The sequence below is a fragment of the Urocampus carinirostris genome, chromosome 18 (genome assembly GCF_059441175.1).
Source record: "Urocampus carinirostris isolate Australia breed hairy pipefish chromosome 18, RoL_Ucar_1.0, whole genome shotgun sequence".
NCBI lineage: Eukaryota > Metazoa > Chordata > Actinopteri > Syngnathiformes > Syngnathidae > Urocampus > Urocampus carinirostris.
Genome location: NC_142366.1, coordinates 26444725 through 26463735, shown reverse-complemented (window position 1 = coordinate 26463735; position 19011 = coordinate 26444725). Strand labels below are relative to the sequence as shown.

At 39.4% G+C, this 19011-nt stretch overlaps 1 protein-coding gene across 1 annotated transcript in view; it reads left to right on the top strand.

Moving 5' to 3' along the window:
* The window catches only part of rdh10a (retinol dehydrogenase 10a), a 37952-nt gene extending 20579 nt beyond the window's left edge, over nt 1–17373 (top strand). Inside the window, exons 3-6 of the mRNA XM_088322352.1 lie at nt 6103–6201; nt 11516–11661; nt 15584–15715; nt 16933–17373. Coding sequence (XP_088178478.1) covers nt 6103–6201; nt 11516–11661; nt 15584–15715; nt 16933–17056 — 501 coding nt within the window. The 3' untranslated portion in view covers nt 17057–17373. The remainder of the gene's footprint in view (nt 1–6102; nt 6202–11515; nt 11662–15583; nt 15716–16932) is intronic.
* Nucleotides 17374–19011: the final 1638 nt, after the last annotated feature.

Here is a 19011-nt window from a genome sequence, read left to right as displayed (position 1 = left end):
TTCCGATCGGCCCTTTCAAACGTATACTGTGAAGAAGCGCAGATCACCGCGCTCCGGTCCAAATGGCTTCTACCTGGCGGCGACGCCTTCCAAAAACCAAATCGTCCTTTTTACGGCTTCCAAGTTTCCTTATCTGGACAAAATGAAGCAAGATGTCAGCAAGGTTATAAAAAGTGGATCTTCCTCCCACTCGCATGGACTCCCGTGGTGGGAACTCCGATCACTAAAAGAGCCTGTTCTTAACGATTTTTCGGATTTTTAATGATCTATTGTAAAGAATTATGACACATTATGCTACTACATTGATTTGACTTTATTGCAACATCCTTTGCTATCTGGTAATCCTGAAAGGGGGATGCCACATGTTTCTTCATTTTCCTCATGTTGAGGCTTTTGAGTTTTCCCTTGCCCTCATGTTGGTTCCAGATCAGGGGATGATGCCATAATAGTCTATAGTTTGCAATAGTATGTGGTCTGTGCAGCCCTTTGAGACTCTTTGTGATTAAGGGCCAAACAAATAAACATGACTTGACTACATTATAATAGCATTTATTGTTTGAATATACAGTGAAGTTTTACCTAAATGAAACTATAATTTTTTTTTATTAGCAAATAAGACGGAGATGATGGCACTCATATGGATCAGTCACGGGTGCCTTCAAGAGAAAGGGGGAGAAATGGAGGGCGAGAGAGAAATTAAAAAAAGGGAAAGGCCGTGAAAAGAGAGGAGAAAGCTTCAAAGGAGGAGAGGGCTAGGGAAAAAAAAGCTAGAAGAAAAGGGAGATGTACAGAGAAAAATAGAAAAAGTGAGAGCAATAGAAACATGAAAAAAATGGGGGAAAAAAGGAAGAGGGTGACAGAAAGACAAATGGGGAGAATAAAGAAGGAAGGAAAAAAAATTAAAGGGACAGAGGAAAATGTGGAAAGAAAAATGGGAACATGGAGATAGAAAGAGATGGAGAGAGAAATGATAGGATAATTGAAATAAAAAGATACAGAAAAAAATGTAGAAAGGGAGAGAGTAATGAAAGAAAAATGGAAATAAAAAGGGACCGAGAAAATAAGGTAGAAAGGGTAAGAGTGATAAAAAGGAAAGATTGAATTAGAGATAGAAAATGATGGGGAGAAATAAGGATATGAAAATAAAAATGGATAGAAAGAAAGGGACAGGGAGCAAATATGGAAAGGAAGCGAATGATAGAAACAAACAATTAAATGGAGAGAGAGAAAATGATGGGGAGAAAATAGGATAGGAAAATTGTAATAAAAATAGATAGAAATAAAGGGACCGAGAGAAAAGGGTACAAAGGGATAGAGTGATAGAAAGAAAAATGGAGAGAGAATATGATGAGAAATAATAATTAAAAAGGAATGGAAAGAAAGGGACAGAGAAAAAGTTAGAAAGGGAGAGAGCGATGGAAATTGAGAAAGAAATTGGGAGAAAGAACGATAATAAAAAAAGATGGAAAGAAAAGGACAGAGAAACTTAGAAAGGGAAAGAAAGGGGGAGAAAGAACAAGAAAGAAAAATGAAAAGATTAATTATGGGGAGAGAGAAGGAGAAAGATGAAAAGATTGAAAGGAAGAGAGGAATAGAGAGGGAGAGCTGTTCCAAGAAAGGAGTCACCTCATAGGGCCAATTCGTTCACAAACGACCCATCCCAAACTTGCTATCTGGTACCACGCTCCCTCTGGTTCCGTTTACAAAGAAGCTGCGTTTTTTTTTCCCCCTGTGTTCGACTCTCCTCCATGCTATTAAACTTCGGGAGAAGGCAGACGCACTGGGAAAAAAAATCCACTTTTATCATCCTTTGCTCGTGTTTTCAGTTTAGAAAAAAAGCTGGCCAGCTCTACTTGTTATTGTTGGCGCTTTGAGACCAAGGCAGGCACCCGACAAAAGGCCGAGCCGGCCGTTGTTGTTTTTAGGCTTCCTGCCGAGAAAAGCGATGGCTCGGTTCCCGTAATGGCAGTCACGTGTCACACCTGCTGATCGGCTCCCGCCGGGGGCCCCGGATGCGAGTCGGGGGACCCCTGAGGGGCCCGATCGATAAGCTCATCGAGCGGATGTTCTCGTGACTTGAGGAGCCGCCGTTCTACCCTGATGACAAGCCGTGACCCAAATCAAAGATTTCACTCTTCTATGAATTGAATGAGAATATTTTGCAGTTTCAATCAGAGATGGAAGATAGTTTATTTAAGACAGAATAACCAGCAAAATGACTACATTTCCCACAATGCCCGTTGACGACGATATTTCCTTTATTACTCTACTAGCTGCACTTTTAATGAAATCCGAAACGCTTTACTTTAGTAGCTTCAGCCATTTTAACAAACTCGTAAATGAAAATGTGCAACTAGTATAATATATAAAAAACAAAACTCAAATCGTGTACTTTTAGCACAAAAACTGAATTACTGAACCGAAACACTGCAGTAAGGGGAAGAAAATCAAGTTTATCCACAAAATCAACCAAAAAGTGCAATTCGAAGTTATTCCAGTATACAAATCGTTCTCTTTTTCTGTGGGTGTCAACTCACAGAACATTATCGCCATCTACTGTTAAGGAGTGTAATAGCACCTGGGTCATTTTTCTCTCCTGAGCATTATTTTTTTGCCAACGTAAAGGCCCGCGACCCACAAGTTGAAAAACCCTGTTATATAAGTTAATTTTAGTTAAAGGGGTCAGCAACGATTTTGAAGCAGAGCTACTTTTTGTTACCGATTGGTGAATGGCTATTGGTTTCCATTTTCTATAATAACTTGTGTTATTACTATGCTGTTACTATGTTATTACCATGTTATATCTGAGAAGAAGAGTTAATAGGGGCTCAGTTAACCATAAATATCCAGCCAGTTAGAAATCATCCCGTTTCTTAGAAAATCGCAATGACCGGTCACTGGCGAGCTACTTTCAGGTTCTGTCTTTCGGGCTACTTCGTTGTTCTCTGGGGCTACCCGGGGCCTGCGGACACCAGGTTGGAGACCCCTGTTTTAGGGGATTTTTCCAGGTTCTGGTGCTGCCTTCAGGTTCACTGCACATTCTGGTAAAATAGAAAATTGCAAATCTGTAGTCTATTATTGGATTAAGAAAATGAACAATTTGTTTCGGTGTGAGAAAAAGTAAGATTTTAGCGCCTCCTAAGTGGTTAAAAAACATATTTAAGCTATTCCATCTATTTTACATAAACACAGAGAGAAAGCTGACATAATTGTCGGCCATCTTGCTGCTACTGGTACCCTGAAGAGACAAAAACCTTGTGAAAAGCTGGGCAAAAAAGAGAGTCTGAGTAGTTTTTAACCCTTCCTTGTGTTTTGTAGCACTCGTTTTTGGTTGTACCACTTAAAGCGGCAACATCTAGTGGTCAAAAATAAATAAAAAGTAATGTATATATTGTACTATAATAGACTATGAGCAGAATTTTTTTTTCCTCAGCTACCAATAATAGAGACAAAAGTATAAAAATGAGAAAAAATAGGAAGAAAACGGGAAGAAAAATTATATATATACCGTATTTTCCGCACTATAAGGCACACCTAAAAGCCCTTATTTTTTTTCAAAAGCTGACCATGCGCCTTATAATACAGTGCGCCTTATTTATGGATCAACATTAAGTCGCAAAGTCTTCCAACTAACTTGCAGCCGCCGACTCGATTTTCCCCCGAACGCCAAGTAGTCCGCGGTGTATGCTGGGATTTATTTACCGGCGTTTCATTGGCTAACCAATGTGTCAATCATCATTTGAATCGATCACTATTGGCTAAAATTATTCGGAGGTAAAGGGGGGGGATCCTTTTTATCATTTATAGGCTCGCATAGGCTAAAGGGACAAAACAAAGCCTGCAATTGGCCGAAAAAGATGAATGTGAATAGCATGTTGGGTAGAACTACGGCATAGAGAAAACAGTATTTTACTATTCTGTACTGTATTTGTAAATATTTTACTCTCCTGGATTTACTACACTAACGGATATAAGAGGACCATGGTTTCACATTAGTATTGAACACAACGACTTAGGTGAGCTACTCCGGCTATATATTTTCCCAGTATCTTGTTTCAGACTGAACTCGATGTTTCTGTGATGAGTCTATTTTTAAATTAAACTCAATTCCAAGTGTTTATTGCCATATGCGCGTGTGCGGTACAGTTCTGAGGTCGTGGGTTCGAATCCAGCTACCAACTTCCCTGTGTGGAGTTTGCATGTTCTCCCTGTGCTTGCGTGGGTTTCCTCCTACATTCCAAAGACATGCATTTCAGGTGGATCTGCCAGTCCAAATTGTGCCCTGCGATTGGCTGTCAACCAAATCAGGGTGTCCCCTGGCCACTGCCCGATAATGGCTGGGATGGGCTCCAGCACCCCCGCGACCCTACTGAAGATAAGCGGTGCAGATAATGGATGGCTTCTGATTGGGTGAAAGCTGCAGTGACTAGTGCAAGGTGTTCCGTAATTTGTGTTGACAAAAACGGAGTAACTTTAGCAACGTCGTGTTTGTTTAAAACAACCAATCAGATTATCAAAGTCCATCCAATCAACCCAAAAACACATTTAATTTAAAAGTAGCTCCTCCTCTTCTGTGTTTTCAGAGTCAGCATTGTTAAGAGACATTTTCAATCTGTTTCATCCGTAAACAAAAATCCCCTGCTGAAATTGAACATACCGTAAATTCCGGACTATAGAGCGCACCTGATTATAAGCCGCACCCACCACTTTTTAGGTGATATGCTGTTTTTGTACTTAAACAAGCCGCACACATGTATAAGCTGCGTGCGCCCGCATAACAACTCGTGACACAATCAAGTTTAACCCAGGCCAGGCTGTAAGTTCCACGATTGTAACTATACTGATAGTACACAATCCTAGAACCACAGTCGGCATCATGAATGGAAAATGATGCCCGTAATTAACATATGATGCAGACTTGTAAAGTCCGGGTCCCGTTGAAAGTAATCCAAGGAAACAAAATGTATATTTCCAAAGTTAACGGTAAGAAAAATATATATCAACTATTGTCTGCCGTGTCCACAAACACTCACCTTTACCGGTCCCCACTACCTGTCTGTTACGCCCCTTCTTTTTGATTCGTCCGTAGAACACATAACAGAATAAATCTCTAAAATAAATACATTACAAAAATATAAAGTTGCAAATACATATTATACATGGTTACACATATTTACAAAAAAAGACTGTACACCGAGAGAGTTTTCAAAGCTTTAATAATGATAATATAACTTTCATCCCAAACCGTGCCTTTGAAAGGTACCAACATGCTAGTTAGGATCACGCTCGCAATGTATCAAACGTGCCTGTTTAAAAAAAAAAGCATCCCATTTTTGTGAAATTCACGGTAGATCGTCCTCAACTTCCTCCTCATAACTATCGCCATCAAGGGCGTCTTCCTCTTTTTCGGAACGTACCTTAACTTTATAGACCATGTATGCTTAAACTTAGAGGTTGCAGTCTTTCTTGGCGCGCATATTCTACTGGTCTTAACCTTACCTTTTATAATCGAGTGCCGCTGGTGGCCGTTAGAAAAATTCCATAAATTGGCTGCTTCACTGAATAAGCCGCAGGGCTTAACATTTGGAGAAAAAAGTAGCGGCTTATAGTCCGAAATTTACGGTAATCAAGTGACGAGGCTGCTTCGTTAGATTGGTTAAAGATGAGGGAGCCTGCGTCAAAACAAATGTGCCTTAGCGGAGACAGACAGACGCCTACTTACGTGAAGGGGATTTATTAAGTAACGGCTTCGATGTTGCCTAATGTAGCACTGTGTACTGTGTAGCGTTCTTTAACAATGGCCATCAGATCCGTGTGGGAAAAGAACACCGTGACACACATCACATACCTGCCTGTTCACTGAATACCTGTGGGGGAGGTGGGCGAGCGGGGGGGTCAGACACCTCCCACTTTTTCCTTTTCACACCTGCCAAAAAAAACAGTCCACCCTTTCATATTCATTTTTTTTATGCCTCCCATGAATCCGCATGCTTCTTTGTGCGTCGCCATGGCAACGTAAGGGGAAAAAAAAAACGCGATCAAAGCGCTTTGGCACAAGCCAACTTACTTGATTTCTCATGTCTTTTGTGTCTCCGCCTGCAGACCACCAAGGCCTTCCTGCCCAAGATGCTGGAATTGAACCACGGCCATATTGTGACGGTTGCCAGCTCTTTGGGTTTGTTCAGCACAGCCGGAGTGGAGGTTAGTATCGACCGCGTCGTATTTTACAGTTCCCACCGTCGTAAAGAAATACGGAATCCGAGCGGAGACCCGAGACCCTCCCCCCCTGAAATTAAAAGATGAGCATGGGGGAGCTTCTTATGGATTCTATGTGCATCGGTGGGTGGTTTTAGGAGGAGGGGGTTTCTCCTGACAGCTCCCCAAGCGACGGAGACGTCTTCATCAAGGCCCGCTCGGTATTCATGTCACTGCCGATTTCTACGGGAAAAAACTGGCCTTTTTATTCCTTTTTTCACAATACAGTGGAACCTGGGTTCTCCACCATAATCCGTTCCAGAACCCTGTTGGAAAACCGATGTGTTCGATCACCGAAATCATTTTTCCCATTAAAAATAATGTAAATCGTTTTAATCCGTTCCAACACCCTGAATGTTTACCTTGAATGTTTAACGTAATCATAAAGCTAACCCGGGCTAATCGTACGTTCGCGTTATCGTAATCTTCCGATAAACAAAAAGTAATGTATATATTGTAGTATAATAGACTATGAGCAGAAAACAAATTTTTCCTCAGCTACCAATAAGAGAAAAAGTATGAGAAAAAATAGGAAGAAAACAAAGATTATTAGGCTCACACAGTTGAGCAAGAACAATGCAATGATTAATTAATAAAGCGAGATCGCTGGCTGATGGGAAGTGGGGTAACTCAGCTTTACCCCACTTCCCATCAGCCCGCGTTTGCTCCGCCCCTTCTTTTTGATTCGCTCGTAGAACACATAACAGAATAAATCTCTAAAATAAATTACAAAAGTATATAGTTGCAAGTACATATACATGGTTACACATATTTACGAAGAAAGACGGTACCGTACGAAAGATTACGCTAACATGAGCGTGTAAAAATAAAAAAAGGATAAAGAAAAGAATAGGATTTTTTACCTTTGTGGTGGTCAGCAGAAGGAGCAGATGGACGGTGAGAGGGATGGAGGAGGAGGGAAAATGGTTGTTTGGAAGGATGTTCTTTTCTCTTAAAATATCTATCCAATGACACTCGCTTCTGCCTTCTTTTTAGCACTTTTCGGAAGTGGTTCATGACAGTGTCATTAAAGTCATGATGACTCTGGTGGCTGCAGCTTCATCGGTGCGGTGAAATTCTGTAACTCGGCCCATTTGCTTCCCGTCAGCCCGCGTTTGCTCCGCCCCTTCTTTTTGATTCGCTCGTAGAAAACATTTTTCTACATGCCGACATTTCTTTTGTAAATATCCTGTAAATTAATTAATTAACTATAGCCTTATCCTCCTTGTTTTATAACCTTATCTTCTCTGTTCCTTTATCTTGGCTTCTTACCTCACTGTGAATGTGTGAAACTGGAGTGCCATGCCCAATTTCGTTGTCACAATGTTAACCCATTTTGTAACAATGACAATAAAGGTATACTCTATTCTATTTGTTTAATCTCGGACGTCCCCCTAGTGTATTGGAGGTGCAATTGCACCTGAGAAAATTAAAAGGAGTAAAAAAATGTGATGTGAAACATCCAGCCCGGCGTTCGAACTCCGATTTTTGTTCGAACAACGAAGCAAGAATTTCTCGAATTTTTTGTTCGGATTCCGATTTGTTCGAACTGATTGTCGTTCGAAAACCGAGGTTCCACTGTACTTGTTTTAAAATGGCCACCCGGTGGCTAAAAATGGTACGTTCAACAAGAGGTACGAATGACCTTTCTCTGGATTGCGGGGTTTAGTGTTGGGAGCGTAACTGAAAAATTAGTTAAGGTCTATGTTCCCTCTAAGCTGCGTGTGTGCGCAATTGTGCACTATCCAGAGCTTTTCCGCGCACAAGAAAATTGAGACGGCTTACAAAAATCAGGGCTCGAAATTGCTAATTAAGAAGCCAATTAAGTCAAAGTTACAGTGCATGAAGGTAAAAATACAAGTGTTCCCCTGACGCTGTGTTCTAAATGCGGTATTTGGAAGTCAAGGTCGATGTAGAACGAAGTTGAAAAAAGTCAGTAGAGTTTTTCGAGAACCGGCTTCTTCGGCTCGGCTCACTATAAAGAACCGGCTCTTTCGGGTCCTAAACGGCCCTTCAGGTTGTTTTTGCTTCTTTAATCCCTACACGACCAAATATTATGTAAAATTGTGCACAAAATGACTTAAAGGAAGGGCGGGGCAATATGACAAAAAAGAAAATAGAACAAAAGAGAAAAAAATACCAAAATGAAAAAGTAGTGAAAAGCTGAGAAAAAAAGAAACAAAAGGAAGAGAAAAAATTAGGACAAATTCAGAAAAAAAGCCAGAAAAAAACTAAGGAAAAAAAAGTAAATAGAGAAAAAAAATAAACACAATGAGATTTTTTTCTAAAGGAATAAAAAAACGAGTAGAAAAAAACAGGGAAAAAGAAGAAAAAGTTTGTGTTGCATTCAAATAATTTCCAATTATATCAAGTGAATCTTGTTGCCAACATTGTACTTCCACTAAAAAATGTGATTAAGTACAGTTCTGTATCTTACAACCGACTCAATAAGCCCCCAAAAATGTTAATATTATGCGACAAAATATCTTGTGAAAGAAATGTAAAAACAAACGACCTTTTTAGGCCATACAACCTTTGCAATAATACATGAGTCAATTCATTCAAAAGTAACATTTTTATTTGCATTGCCGGAAACTCAGCAAAATGTAAGTTGATGTCAAGTTTTGGACATGTTTGATAATGATTTAGTTGCCACACTTGGGATTGCCGTTGCTCACTGTTGTTTCAAGCGTTGCTCACCCACTTTGTGTGAACGCTCAGACCCCTGCAAAATGACAGGGAACATTGGTCACGGTTACCGTATTTTCAGGACTAAAAGGCGCACTTAAAAACTTCAAATTTGCCAGAAATGTATAAAATGCGCCTCATAACAAAACACAATGGATTACATTGGAAATGCATACAGTATTTATAAATATAGCTACATATTTAAGCATTAATTGAGCAATCAATAATGGTCGTCAACCTTAATCGTAAATCATATGCAACTCTATTTGAAACAGATGACGTACAAAAAGGCACTACCACCCTTTTTTTACTCCGTGACAAACTGATTTGCATAGTGCATTCTGATAGGTTACAGTCTCTCCACTTCACCTGTGAGTCAATAACAATGTAAACTACAGAACGAGAAACTAGAAAGTCTCAAAAAAATACCGTACAAGCTCTTTTAAATATCAATCATGAACAGAGAGGTTAATGACACACACAGGTGGAGAGAATGTACTATGCAAATCGATGCTTTTCGTTTTGTAATATGCTCTATAAAGTTTAATTTACTTTCGGAAGATGAGCTTCAAGAGTAAGGCAACTTCCTCCTCCGTTGTAGGAAGTTACCAAAAAATGCCATCCAACCATTTTCTCAACCACATTAAGCTTCCATATTCCAAGCGTCTAGTGATAGTGTTTCCGCCCTCTCTGCTGCAATCCGGGTTCGATTCCTGTTGCAAATAATGTTTTGCAATCCTAATCAGCGATATTTCTTTACTAATTAATCATTGCATTATTGCTGTTGCTCAACTGCGTGAGCCTAATAATCTGGTGTGCCTTGTAGTTCAGAAAATAAGGTAGTAGTTACCTTACTTAACTGTAACTCAGTTACCCCCCCCTGGTTACTGACACCAAAAAGTACCACGTTAATCACAAAGTAACTAGTTACAAATTACCGTTTATGCTTAGGCGGAACACTCCATATCAATTTTGTCTATGGGCTTCAAACCACTCAATGATCTTTATTTCTGAGTGCTGTCCAAGAGGTTTTATTTATTTATTCTCCAGGCATGTTATATTGCAAAAATAACAAAAAAAGGCCAAAATTCAGCAGATTTTGACGTTTGGACCGTTGAGTTGGTTTGTTGTTTCTGTATACACCGAATGGGGTTTTAAAATAAGTTGATTGGCAATTGATTGTCTTAAATGTGCTTTACAAAATAATTTCATATAAGCCACGCGCTGCCTACCTTTCATTACAGGGGATGCACAACCGAATATGTGAATTTGAGCTGACCCACAATTTCAGAATTTTATTCTATTGTTGTAAATCTGGCTTGGATGCCAGTATAGAATATACAGTTGGGAGAATATCTGCGTGAGGAGAAATACAGCGTCCTCTTATTCTGTGCATGAGGCGCTGCCACCATAACTATTCAGTTGTGCTCGTTATGTACGTATGTGTGATATAAACATCAGTGTTCATTTTTGCTCTGAAAAGTGATGGGTCCCGGGGACTCGCATGCTCAAAAATCTAGGGGTCCCAACAGAGATCTATGGCTCCCCAAAATTTCGTTTTATCCAGGTTGAAATTGTAAATCGGCGACAAACATGTAATATAAATCTATATATTCAGTTTTAATCATCAAATTATTGTTAGTAATATACCGATTAAAGGGATCACGACAAACCTGTCTTTTTTCATTTTCTCCTTTTATACTTTTTTTTCCTTAACTTCTTTATACAACATCATTCGTAATATAATCAAAGCAAGTGAGCCGTTTGAGAGCCGGCTCTCTTGAATGAGTTGAGCCGAAAAAGCCGGTTCTCTCTCAAGAGACGGACTTTTCACCACACAACTCGAGATCGGCGTGTAGACGAAAACTCGAACCGCGAGACCAAAACAACAATGGCGGATCTGCCTGACGAAAAGTTTGAAGTGCGGTAAATCTTTGTTTTAAAAAAAAATGTAATCGGGTAATAATGACAATTTGGTGTCAAAAAAGTTGCGTCCCGGGGACGCACGTTGATTTGAGACTATGCGTCCCTAGCAAAAATCATGCGTCTAGGACGCAGGGACGCCGGCAAACCAGAACACTGAAACATGCCCGCCTGTATTTTCTGGCAGAACAGGGGTTGGTATGTGACACTGCGAGAGTGCGAGAAAGGGTGTCTTAGAGAGAGAGAGAAAAAAAGAAAGGGAGGGGCGCTTAGAGAGAGAAAGGGAGAGGGCCTAGAGATGGAGAGAGAAAAATAAATAGAAAAGGAGGGGGTCTTAGAGACAGAAAGATGGAGAGAAAGGGGGGATCTTAGAGAGAAAGAGAGGGAAATGGAGGGGGGGCTTACTGTAAAAATGTCATCCGCAACAAAAAAAGTATATCTCTCGTCATTGACGTCGTCAAGTTGTGAAAGATTGTATGCTAAGAGATTAGACACGGCACTCCAGGGTTGACACGAGAGACTTTGAAGACAAAAGAGACGAAAGACAATCCTTGCGTGATCCGGATAGATTCAGAATCCAGAAAACATTGCATTTTGCTATCTGCATTTAATAGCGCAGGAACATTCAAAGTGACTTTTTTGTCCCCAGGATTACTGTGCCAGTAAATTCGGCGCCATCGGCTTCCACGAGTCCCTGAGCCACGAGATCAAGGCCTCGGAGAAGGACGGCATCAACATGACGCTGGTTTGTCCTTACCTGGTGGACACCGGCATGTTCAAAGGATGCAGGATAAGGTGAGTCCTCCTGCTTCCCTCTTCTCTTCTGCAGAGTTTTGCTGCTCCGGTTTTCACCCGATGACGAGTACTATTTTAATGTTCGAAGCAGACCAGCCAGACCACGGCTCTTTTGTGCCTCGTAGTTGCAGATTAAAAGGGTGGGGGTCCTCCAGGTAGACTCACTGGTAAAACCAACTTCACCTGTTCTCCGAACAGGGTTGGGTAGGGTTACTTAAACTGGCGGCGCAGTGGTTAGCGCATGTGCGGCACAGTTCATGTCATGGGATCCTGTCGTGGGTTCAAATCCAGCTCCGGACTTCCTGTTCGGAGTTTGTATGTTCTCCCCGTGCTTGCGTGGGTTTCCTCCGGGCACTCCGGTTTCCTCCCACGTTCCAAAAAACATGCATTTCAGGTGAAGTGGCCGGTCCAAATTGTCCCTAGGTGTGAATGAGTTGGCCGTCCCTGTGTGCCCTGCGATTGGCTGGCAACCGGTTCAGGGTGTCCCCTGCCCACTGCCCGGAGAGGGCTGGGATGGGCTCCAGCCCCCCCCCGCGACCCTGATGAGGATAAGCGGTACGGCTAATGAGATGAGACTTTCAATGACTTTTGGATGACTCCAATACCAAATATGCTAATAAAAGACAAAAGAAACTAAATATGAATGAAAATGATGACTCACAACACGTGATAAGCTTTCTCTCCTGGCTTTGATCTCTTTGATCTCCGGCAAAGCGAACTTAAAATGCAACAGAAACAAAATGAAAATAAATCCAAACGGCAATACATTTTTGCCGTTCCATGTATACCGTTACTCCCCAAGCCTGCACAAAATGGAGTCATTTTATTCCTATTTAGTTTCTTTTGTCTCTTATTAGCATATTTGGTATTGGAGTCATCCAAAAGTCATTGAAAGTAATCCGATTAAAGTAACCCTACCCAACCCTGCCTCCGAATGACCCATCAATACAGTCACTGCTATTCTGATAGACAGAGTAGTTAAAATTTTGACACAAGTACTGGTACTTCAGAATAATATCACTCAAGTAAAAGTAAAAAAAAAAAAAAAGACTCAAGTACTGAGTAACTTTAGCAACGTCGTAAATATATATATTTTTAAACAACCAAATAGATCATCAAAGTCCATCCAATCAAACCCTAAAAATAGATTTAATTTAAAAGTAGCTCCTCTACTTCTGTGTTTTCATAGTCAATTAGTGTTGAGCGTCATGTTCGTAAACAAAAATCCCCTGCTGAAGTTGAATATGGTCACGTGACGAGGCTGCTTCGTTTGATTGGTTAAAGATGAGGGAGCCTGCGTCAAAACAAATGTGCCTTAGCGGAGACAGACAGACGCCTACTTACATGGAGGGGATTGAGTAAATGAAGTAACAATTTCGATGAGGCCTAATGTAGCGGGGTAAAAGTACTGTGTTTTCTTCACAAATGTACTCAAGTAAAAGCGACACTGGGTAATATTTGAAGGCCAGATGTTGCCGAATCGTGTAGTGCAATCAAAAAGGGAATAATACACACTAGACTTAAAAATGCACACATTTTATTTCTATTTTTTTTCTTGGCCAAGCTTTTTGGTTCTTCAGGTACCCGTAGCTGCAAGACGGCGAACAAATATGTTAGTTTCCTCTAGAGGAGGATCGTGTTATCGATTATCATTTCGATAATTGTTATTCTTTCATATATTACATTTTTTAACAATGAGGAAAAACCAAGGTAGATATTTTGTAAAAAGAAAAAAACAATATTTAAAAGTACATAAAAAATGTCATAAAAACGAATTCATATTTAAAAATTAATGGGGTTTTTTTTTTACTAGGGGAAAAACAAGTTAAAAATGATGAGTACAAATTAATCATTTAAAAGGAGCAAAATATCATTAAGAACACTAGATAAAATCGTGTTCCAATGGCAGATAATTAAAAGCTCATTTCACTAAAACCTCATCATTATAGTTTTCTTTTTGACACTAAACCTTGTTTTTACCAAAAAATACATGTCTCATTGGCAGATTATTATGCTTATTTGACTAAGTCATTAATTTTTCTTTAAAAGAAACCTAGTAAAATATTAGAAATAAGCAAAGTTCATGTTTTTTTTAAACAGGAAAAACAAGATATAGTAAAAAATAAATACTTAAAGGGCAAATTTATATATAAAGGACGAAAAAATAATTCCACGCAGCCGGCCAAAATGATCAAATGATGTCAATATATACAATAGTAAAAAAAGTACTACTGATAAGGAAATGTGGGTCTTTGGTGCCAGTTTTATCCTTTTTGTGTGTCTGCTCCAAAAATACTACAAAACCAAATATGGTATTCAGTGTTTAAAACAGGACCCAATGTATGTATTATACAAAACTATGACAACCGTACACTAATACTATAATAAAGAAATGCTACAAAAGTACATCCAGAGTAATACTACAAAATATCAAATTCAGTGCTTTTAAACTAGAGAGCTAATGTATTTTGCTTAAATTCTGAAAAGAAAAATACCAACAGAATGCAAATATACATCTAACATAATCAGGGTTCCTGCAACAAGTTCAATTCAAACCTTTATTGTCTTTATTTAATACTAAATTGACAAAAAGACATATTTATTGCGCACAATACATGGTGTTAGGTACACATTACCTGTAATTGGTTATAGCCATCGCGAAAAATGTCGGAGAGCCACTTTTCCTTTATCCAAAGTTGAGACGCTGCCCTTACGTTCTGGACAATTGTTTGTAAGTTGAATTTGTTTGTAACTTGCATCATTCTGTATGGAATGTAAGTTTAGGGCTTGTATAAGTAACGTATATTGTTTTGTACTAAAAAAATAAACAATTCATAAAATATTCTCTATAAAGTTGAATTGAATTTACCTTTGGAAGAAGCGCTTCAAGAGGTCCTCCTCCGTGGTAAAAAGTGGCCCAAAAAAAAAAAAAGCGATCCAACCATTCTCTCAACCGCATCAAGCTTTCATATTCCACTTTCATTGCAAAATAAACCACTCACCTCTTCTTTACACCAGCCATATTGAATGGATGCTGGAGATACAGTATAGAATGTTTACACACAAACTAGGAAGTAGAAGCCGGATTTCTTCTTCAAGGTGGATGCTGGGTGACCTCTCACAGCGCCACACGCCGGTAGTGGCGGAATGAAGCACTACAGTAATGTCCTTTCCTTGGAAAAAGGTGCACACAAGACAAAATCTAACAGCAATGTCCAGATATTTTTCCACATCCCATAAAAAATGTTCGTAACTACAGTTTTTCGTAAGTCGGATGGTTGTAAGTAGGGCAGTGTCTGTATTTGTATTGTGGATAGACCCAAGACATGCGTTTGTGCTTAAAGGCCCGACTGAAACTACATCACCGTTTCGATAGTTCTGTTATTGTGGTCATGCCGTGTTGCCACCAAAGCAAATTGGATTATCAAGACAATTAATAAATGTTACAAAATATTTTATTCATGTGTTCACATTAAGACTTTCAAAAAATGGATTCAGGACATTTTAATGCCAATAAGGCTTTATGTATAAAATAATGAATTGAAAGCCTCTTAAGACTTTTCAAAGCTCCGCAGGAACCCTGGTAATGCTACAAAACTAAATATCAAATACAATGCTTAAACTGTGAATATGTCAAAATCAATGTGAAGAGATGACATTTAAAATACGAAAATTACGTAGATAAATTAGAAAAACTGGATAGGTTTCCAGGAACTAACCCAATGTGGCCTGTGACTCAATGTTTGCCCACCGCTGCACTAGCAAACAATTGTATTTTTTTTTTAGTATTTTTTTTTCTTTAAGCTGGGTCACTGTGACAGGAAATTTCACTAAACCCTGCTTCTTAAAGCAACAGTTTGCAATAAGATTTAAGACCATAGACAGTAACACTAAACGAGTCGTCTCCTACCTTGTTTTCCAGGAAGGAAATCGAACCGTTCTTGCCCCCTCTGAAGCCGGAATTCTGCGTTAAGCAAGCCATGCGCGCCATCCTCACCGATCAGCCCATGATCTGCACGCCGCGTATCGTCTACATGGTCAACTTCATGAAAAGGTAAGCTCGCCTCTCTTCGTCTTCTACGGTCACCATCATACCTACCCACTCCTTTGCACATCTGTTCTCCAGAGTTATTGTTATTGTATAGTGACTTGTTTACCTGACTGCCCATTTTGCACATCTGTTTAGCTGCTCCTCTTGCACTCTTTGCACTACTGTATAATACTATACATGGCTATAATTATTTAGTATATTATTAGTACTTCAATACAACATTTTATTTACCGTAAATTCCGGACTATAAAGTGCACCATGTATAAGCCGCGGGCGCCCGCAGTAAAGCTTGTGACGTAGTCACAAGTTTAACCTGGTCCAGTAAGTAAGTTCCACAATTGCAACTCCTGGATAATACACAAGTCCAGAACAACAGTTGGTATCACTTATAGAAAATGGTGCCTGTAATTAACGTATGATGCAGACTTGTAAAGTTGGGGTCCCATTGAAAGTAATCCAAGGAAACAAAATGTATATTTCCAAAGTTAAGAGTGGGAAAAATATATATCCACTATTGTCCGCTGCGACCACAGTTCTACCGGTAACTCAGCTTTACCACATTTCCCGTTAGCCCGCGTTTGCTCCGCCCCTTATTTTTGATTTGTCTGTAGAACACATAACAGAATAAATCTCTAAAATAAATACATTACAAAAATATACAGTTGCAAATACATATTATACATGGTTACACATATTTATGAAGAAAGATAGTACACCGAGAGAGTTTAAGGCTTTAATAATAATAATATAACATTCATCCCGAAAGGTACCAACACGCTAGTAGGATCACGCTTGCAATGTATCAAACATACCTGAGAAAAAAAGCATCCCGGTAGATCGTCTCCAACTTCCTTCTCACAACTTTCGCCATCAATTGCATCTTCCTCAGTATCAGAACGTACCTTAACTTTACAGAAAATATATGCTAAAACTTGGAGATTTCATTCTTTCTTGGTGCACATATTCATCTGGTCTTAATCATACCTATTATATTCCTGCGCCGCTGGTGGAAGTTAGAGAAATTCCATAAATTAGCCGCTTCACTGAATAAGCCGCAGAGCTGAACATTTGGGAAAAAAGTAGCGGCTTGTAGTCCGGAATTTACGGTATATCTGTACATTCAAGGAAACTGTGCGGGTCAGATGTATCGACATTTCGTTCTGTGTACAAGAATGACAATAAAGTATATCTGAATCTGAATCACTTGCTTCCCTTTGCAGCATCCTACCCTTCGAAGCAATCGTGTGCATGTACCGCTTCCTGGGTGCCGACAAGTGCATGTACCCCTTCCTAGCGCAGAGGAAGGAGGCCATGAACAACAACGAGGCCAAGAACGGGATCTAAGAGGGAACCTACCAGCACGATGGGGAAGACCACTGAGGATAAAACGGCGGAAAGACTGAATATTCTGGTGCACTTGCATTGAGCAAATGCAAAGGTTTACCATATTGTTCCTCTGGGACAAAGAAAGCTGTGTACTGCACAATGGATTTATTTGTCGTTTTTCTGTGTATTTTCTTTTCAAGAGACATCTATATACTGTCACTAGTTTTGAAGCGGTATCCAATTAACTATTTAGTCACCAGCCTTATCTAGTGTCATTGTGGAAATGTACAGTATGTTACTGTACGGACAGTAAAAACAAACTTTCCTCACTTTAGTTTTGTAGACCTGCACTGTAATTCTTCAGCTTTTTCCTCACTGCCGATTGGTTACAAATATTCGGACCGGTTCGCTACCATCGACAGTTCTGCTGGCAATGGACGAGTTATCGTAAATTCCGGACTACAGGGCGCACGTTTAAGATTAATAGCTGCATATTTAGGAAAGAAACCGTTTACTGTTTAAAATCTGATGTAGCCTGTACAAAAAGCAAACTTAAACAGTAAAAATAAACTCATTTTCTACGTTTAAAAACAAAGGTCGAGTCATGTAGCTCCCTTAGCTTAGCACTATGACCCGAGCAACAGCCCCGCTTTTGTTTGCAATCCTTACGCCGCTTCGTAAGTAGGTTGGCCATCCATGAAAATCCCACATCTCTTTGTATCTATTTCGGGATATCAAAGGTGGCCTAAAAAGTTGAAATTTAGACGCAGACCAAAATGTAAAGGTTCCTCCCGACTAAAGGCATTATTGGCCACGCATGTGTCCAGAAAAGAAAGCAAAAAAGGGGGAAATGTCTAGTAAAGAAAAGTAACAAACTCCTATTTACAGCTTTCAATAATTGAATTGGCGATAATGTACCCGTAAAAGTGCGACAAAAACATTCCCAAAACAAACCTCAATGTACTGTACACATGCTGAGCCCCGTACGACTGATCTTAAGCTCTCCCATCCCTTGCGCACATGACAAATGTATTGAGAGGAGGTATTTAACAAGTATTGCTACTGCTGTATAAAAATGACAGAAATGTCAGGAATCTTTTGAACATGTAGTGTCAGCTGATTGAATATTTGAGTTTGGCAGAAGGCGGCTAATTATGAGTATATTTTCCCTGTCAGGACGAAAAGTAATGTCATATTGGGTTATCAGTCTGATGGGTAGGGTTACTTTAACTTGATTACTTTCAATGACTTTTGGATTACTCCAATAGGAAATATGTTAATAAAAGACAAAAGAAACTAAATAGGAATCAAATGATGACTCACAACACGTGGTAAGCTTTCTCTCCTGGCTTTGATCTCTTTGATCTCCGGCAAAACAAACATAAAATGCCACAAAAACAAAATGAAAATAAATCCAAACAGCTTGCCAACTTCATTTTTGCCGTAACATGTATTCCTTTACTTCCCAAGCCTGCACAAAATGGAGTCATTTTATTCCTATTTAGTTTCTTTTGTCTTTTATTAGCATATTTGCTATTGGAGTAATCCAAAAGTAATTGAAAGTAATCCAGGTTCCTGACCCCTGGTATATAGGAAGGGTTGGGTAAGGTTACTTTAACTTGATTACTTTCAATAACTTTTAGATTACTCCAATACCAAATATGCTAATAAAAAACAAAAGAAACTAAATATAAATAAAATGATGACTCACAACACGTGGTAAACTTTCTCTCCTGGCTTTGATCTCCGGCAAAACGAATATAAAATGCGACAGAAACAAAATGAAAATAAATCCAAACAGCTTGCCAACATCATTTTTGCCGTTCCATGTATTCCGTTACTCCCCAAGCCTGCACAAAACTGAGTCATTTTATTCATATTTAGTTTCTTTTGTCTTTTCTTAGCATATTTGGTATTGGAGTCATCCAAAAGTCATTGAAAGTAATCCAGTTACCCTGAATATCGTGCACCCT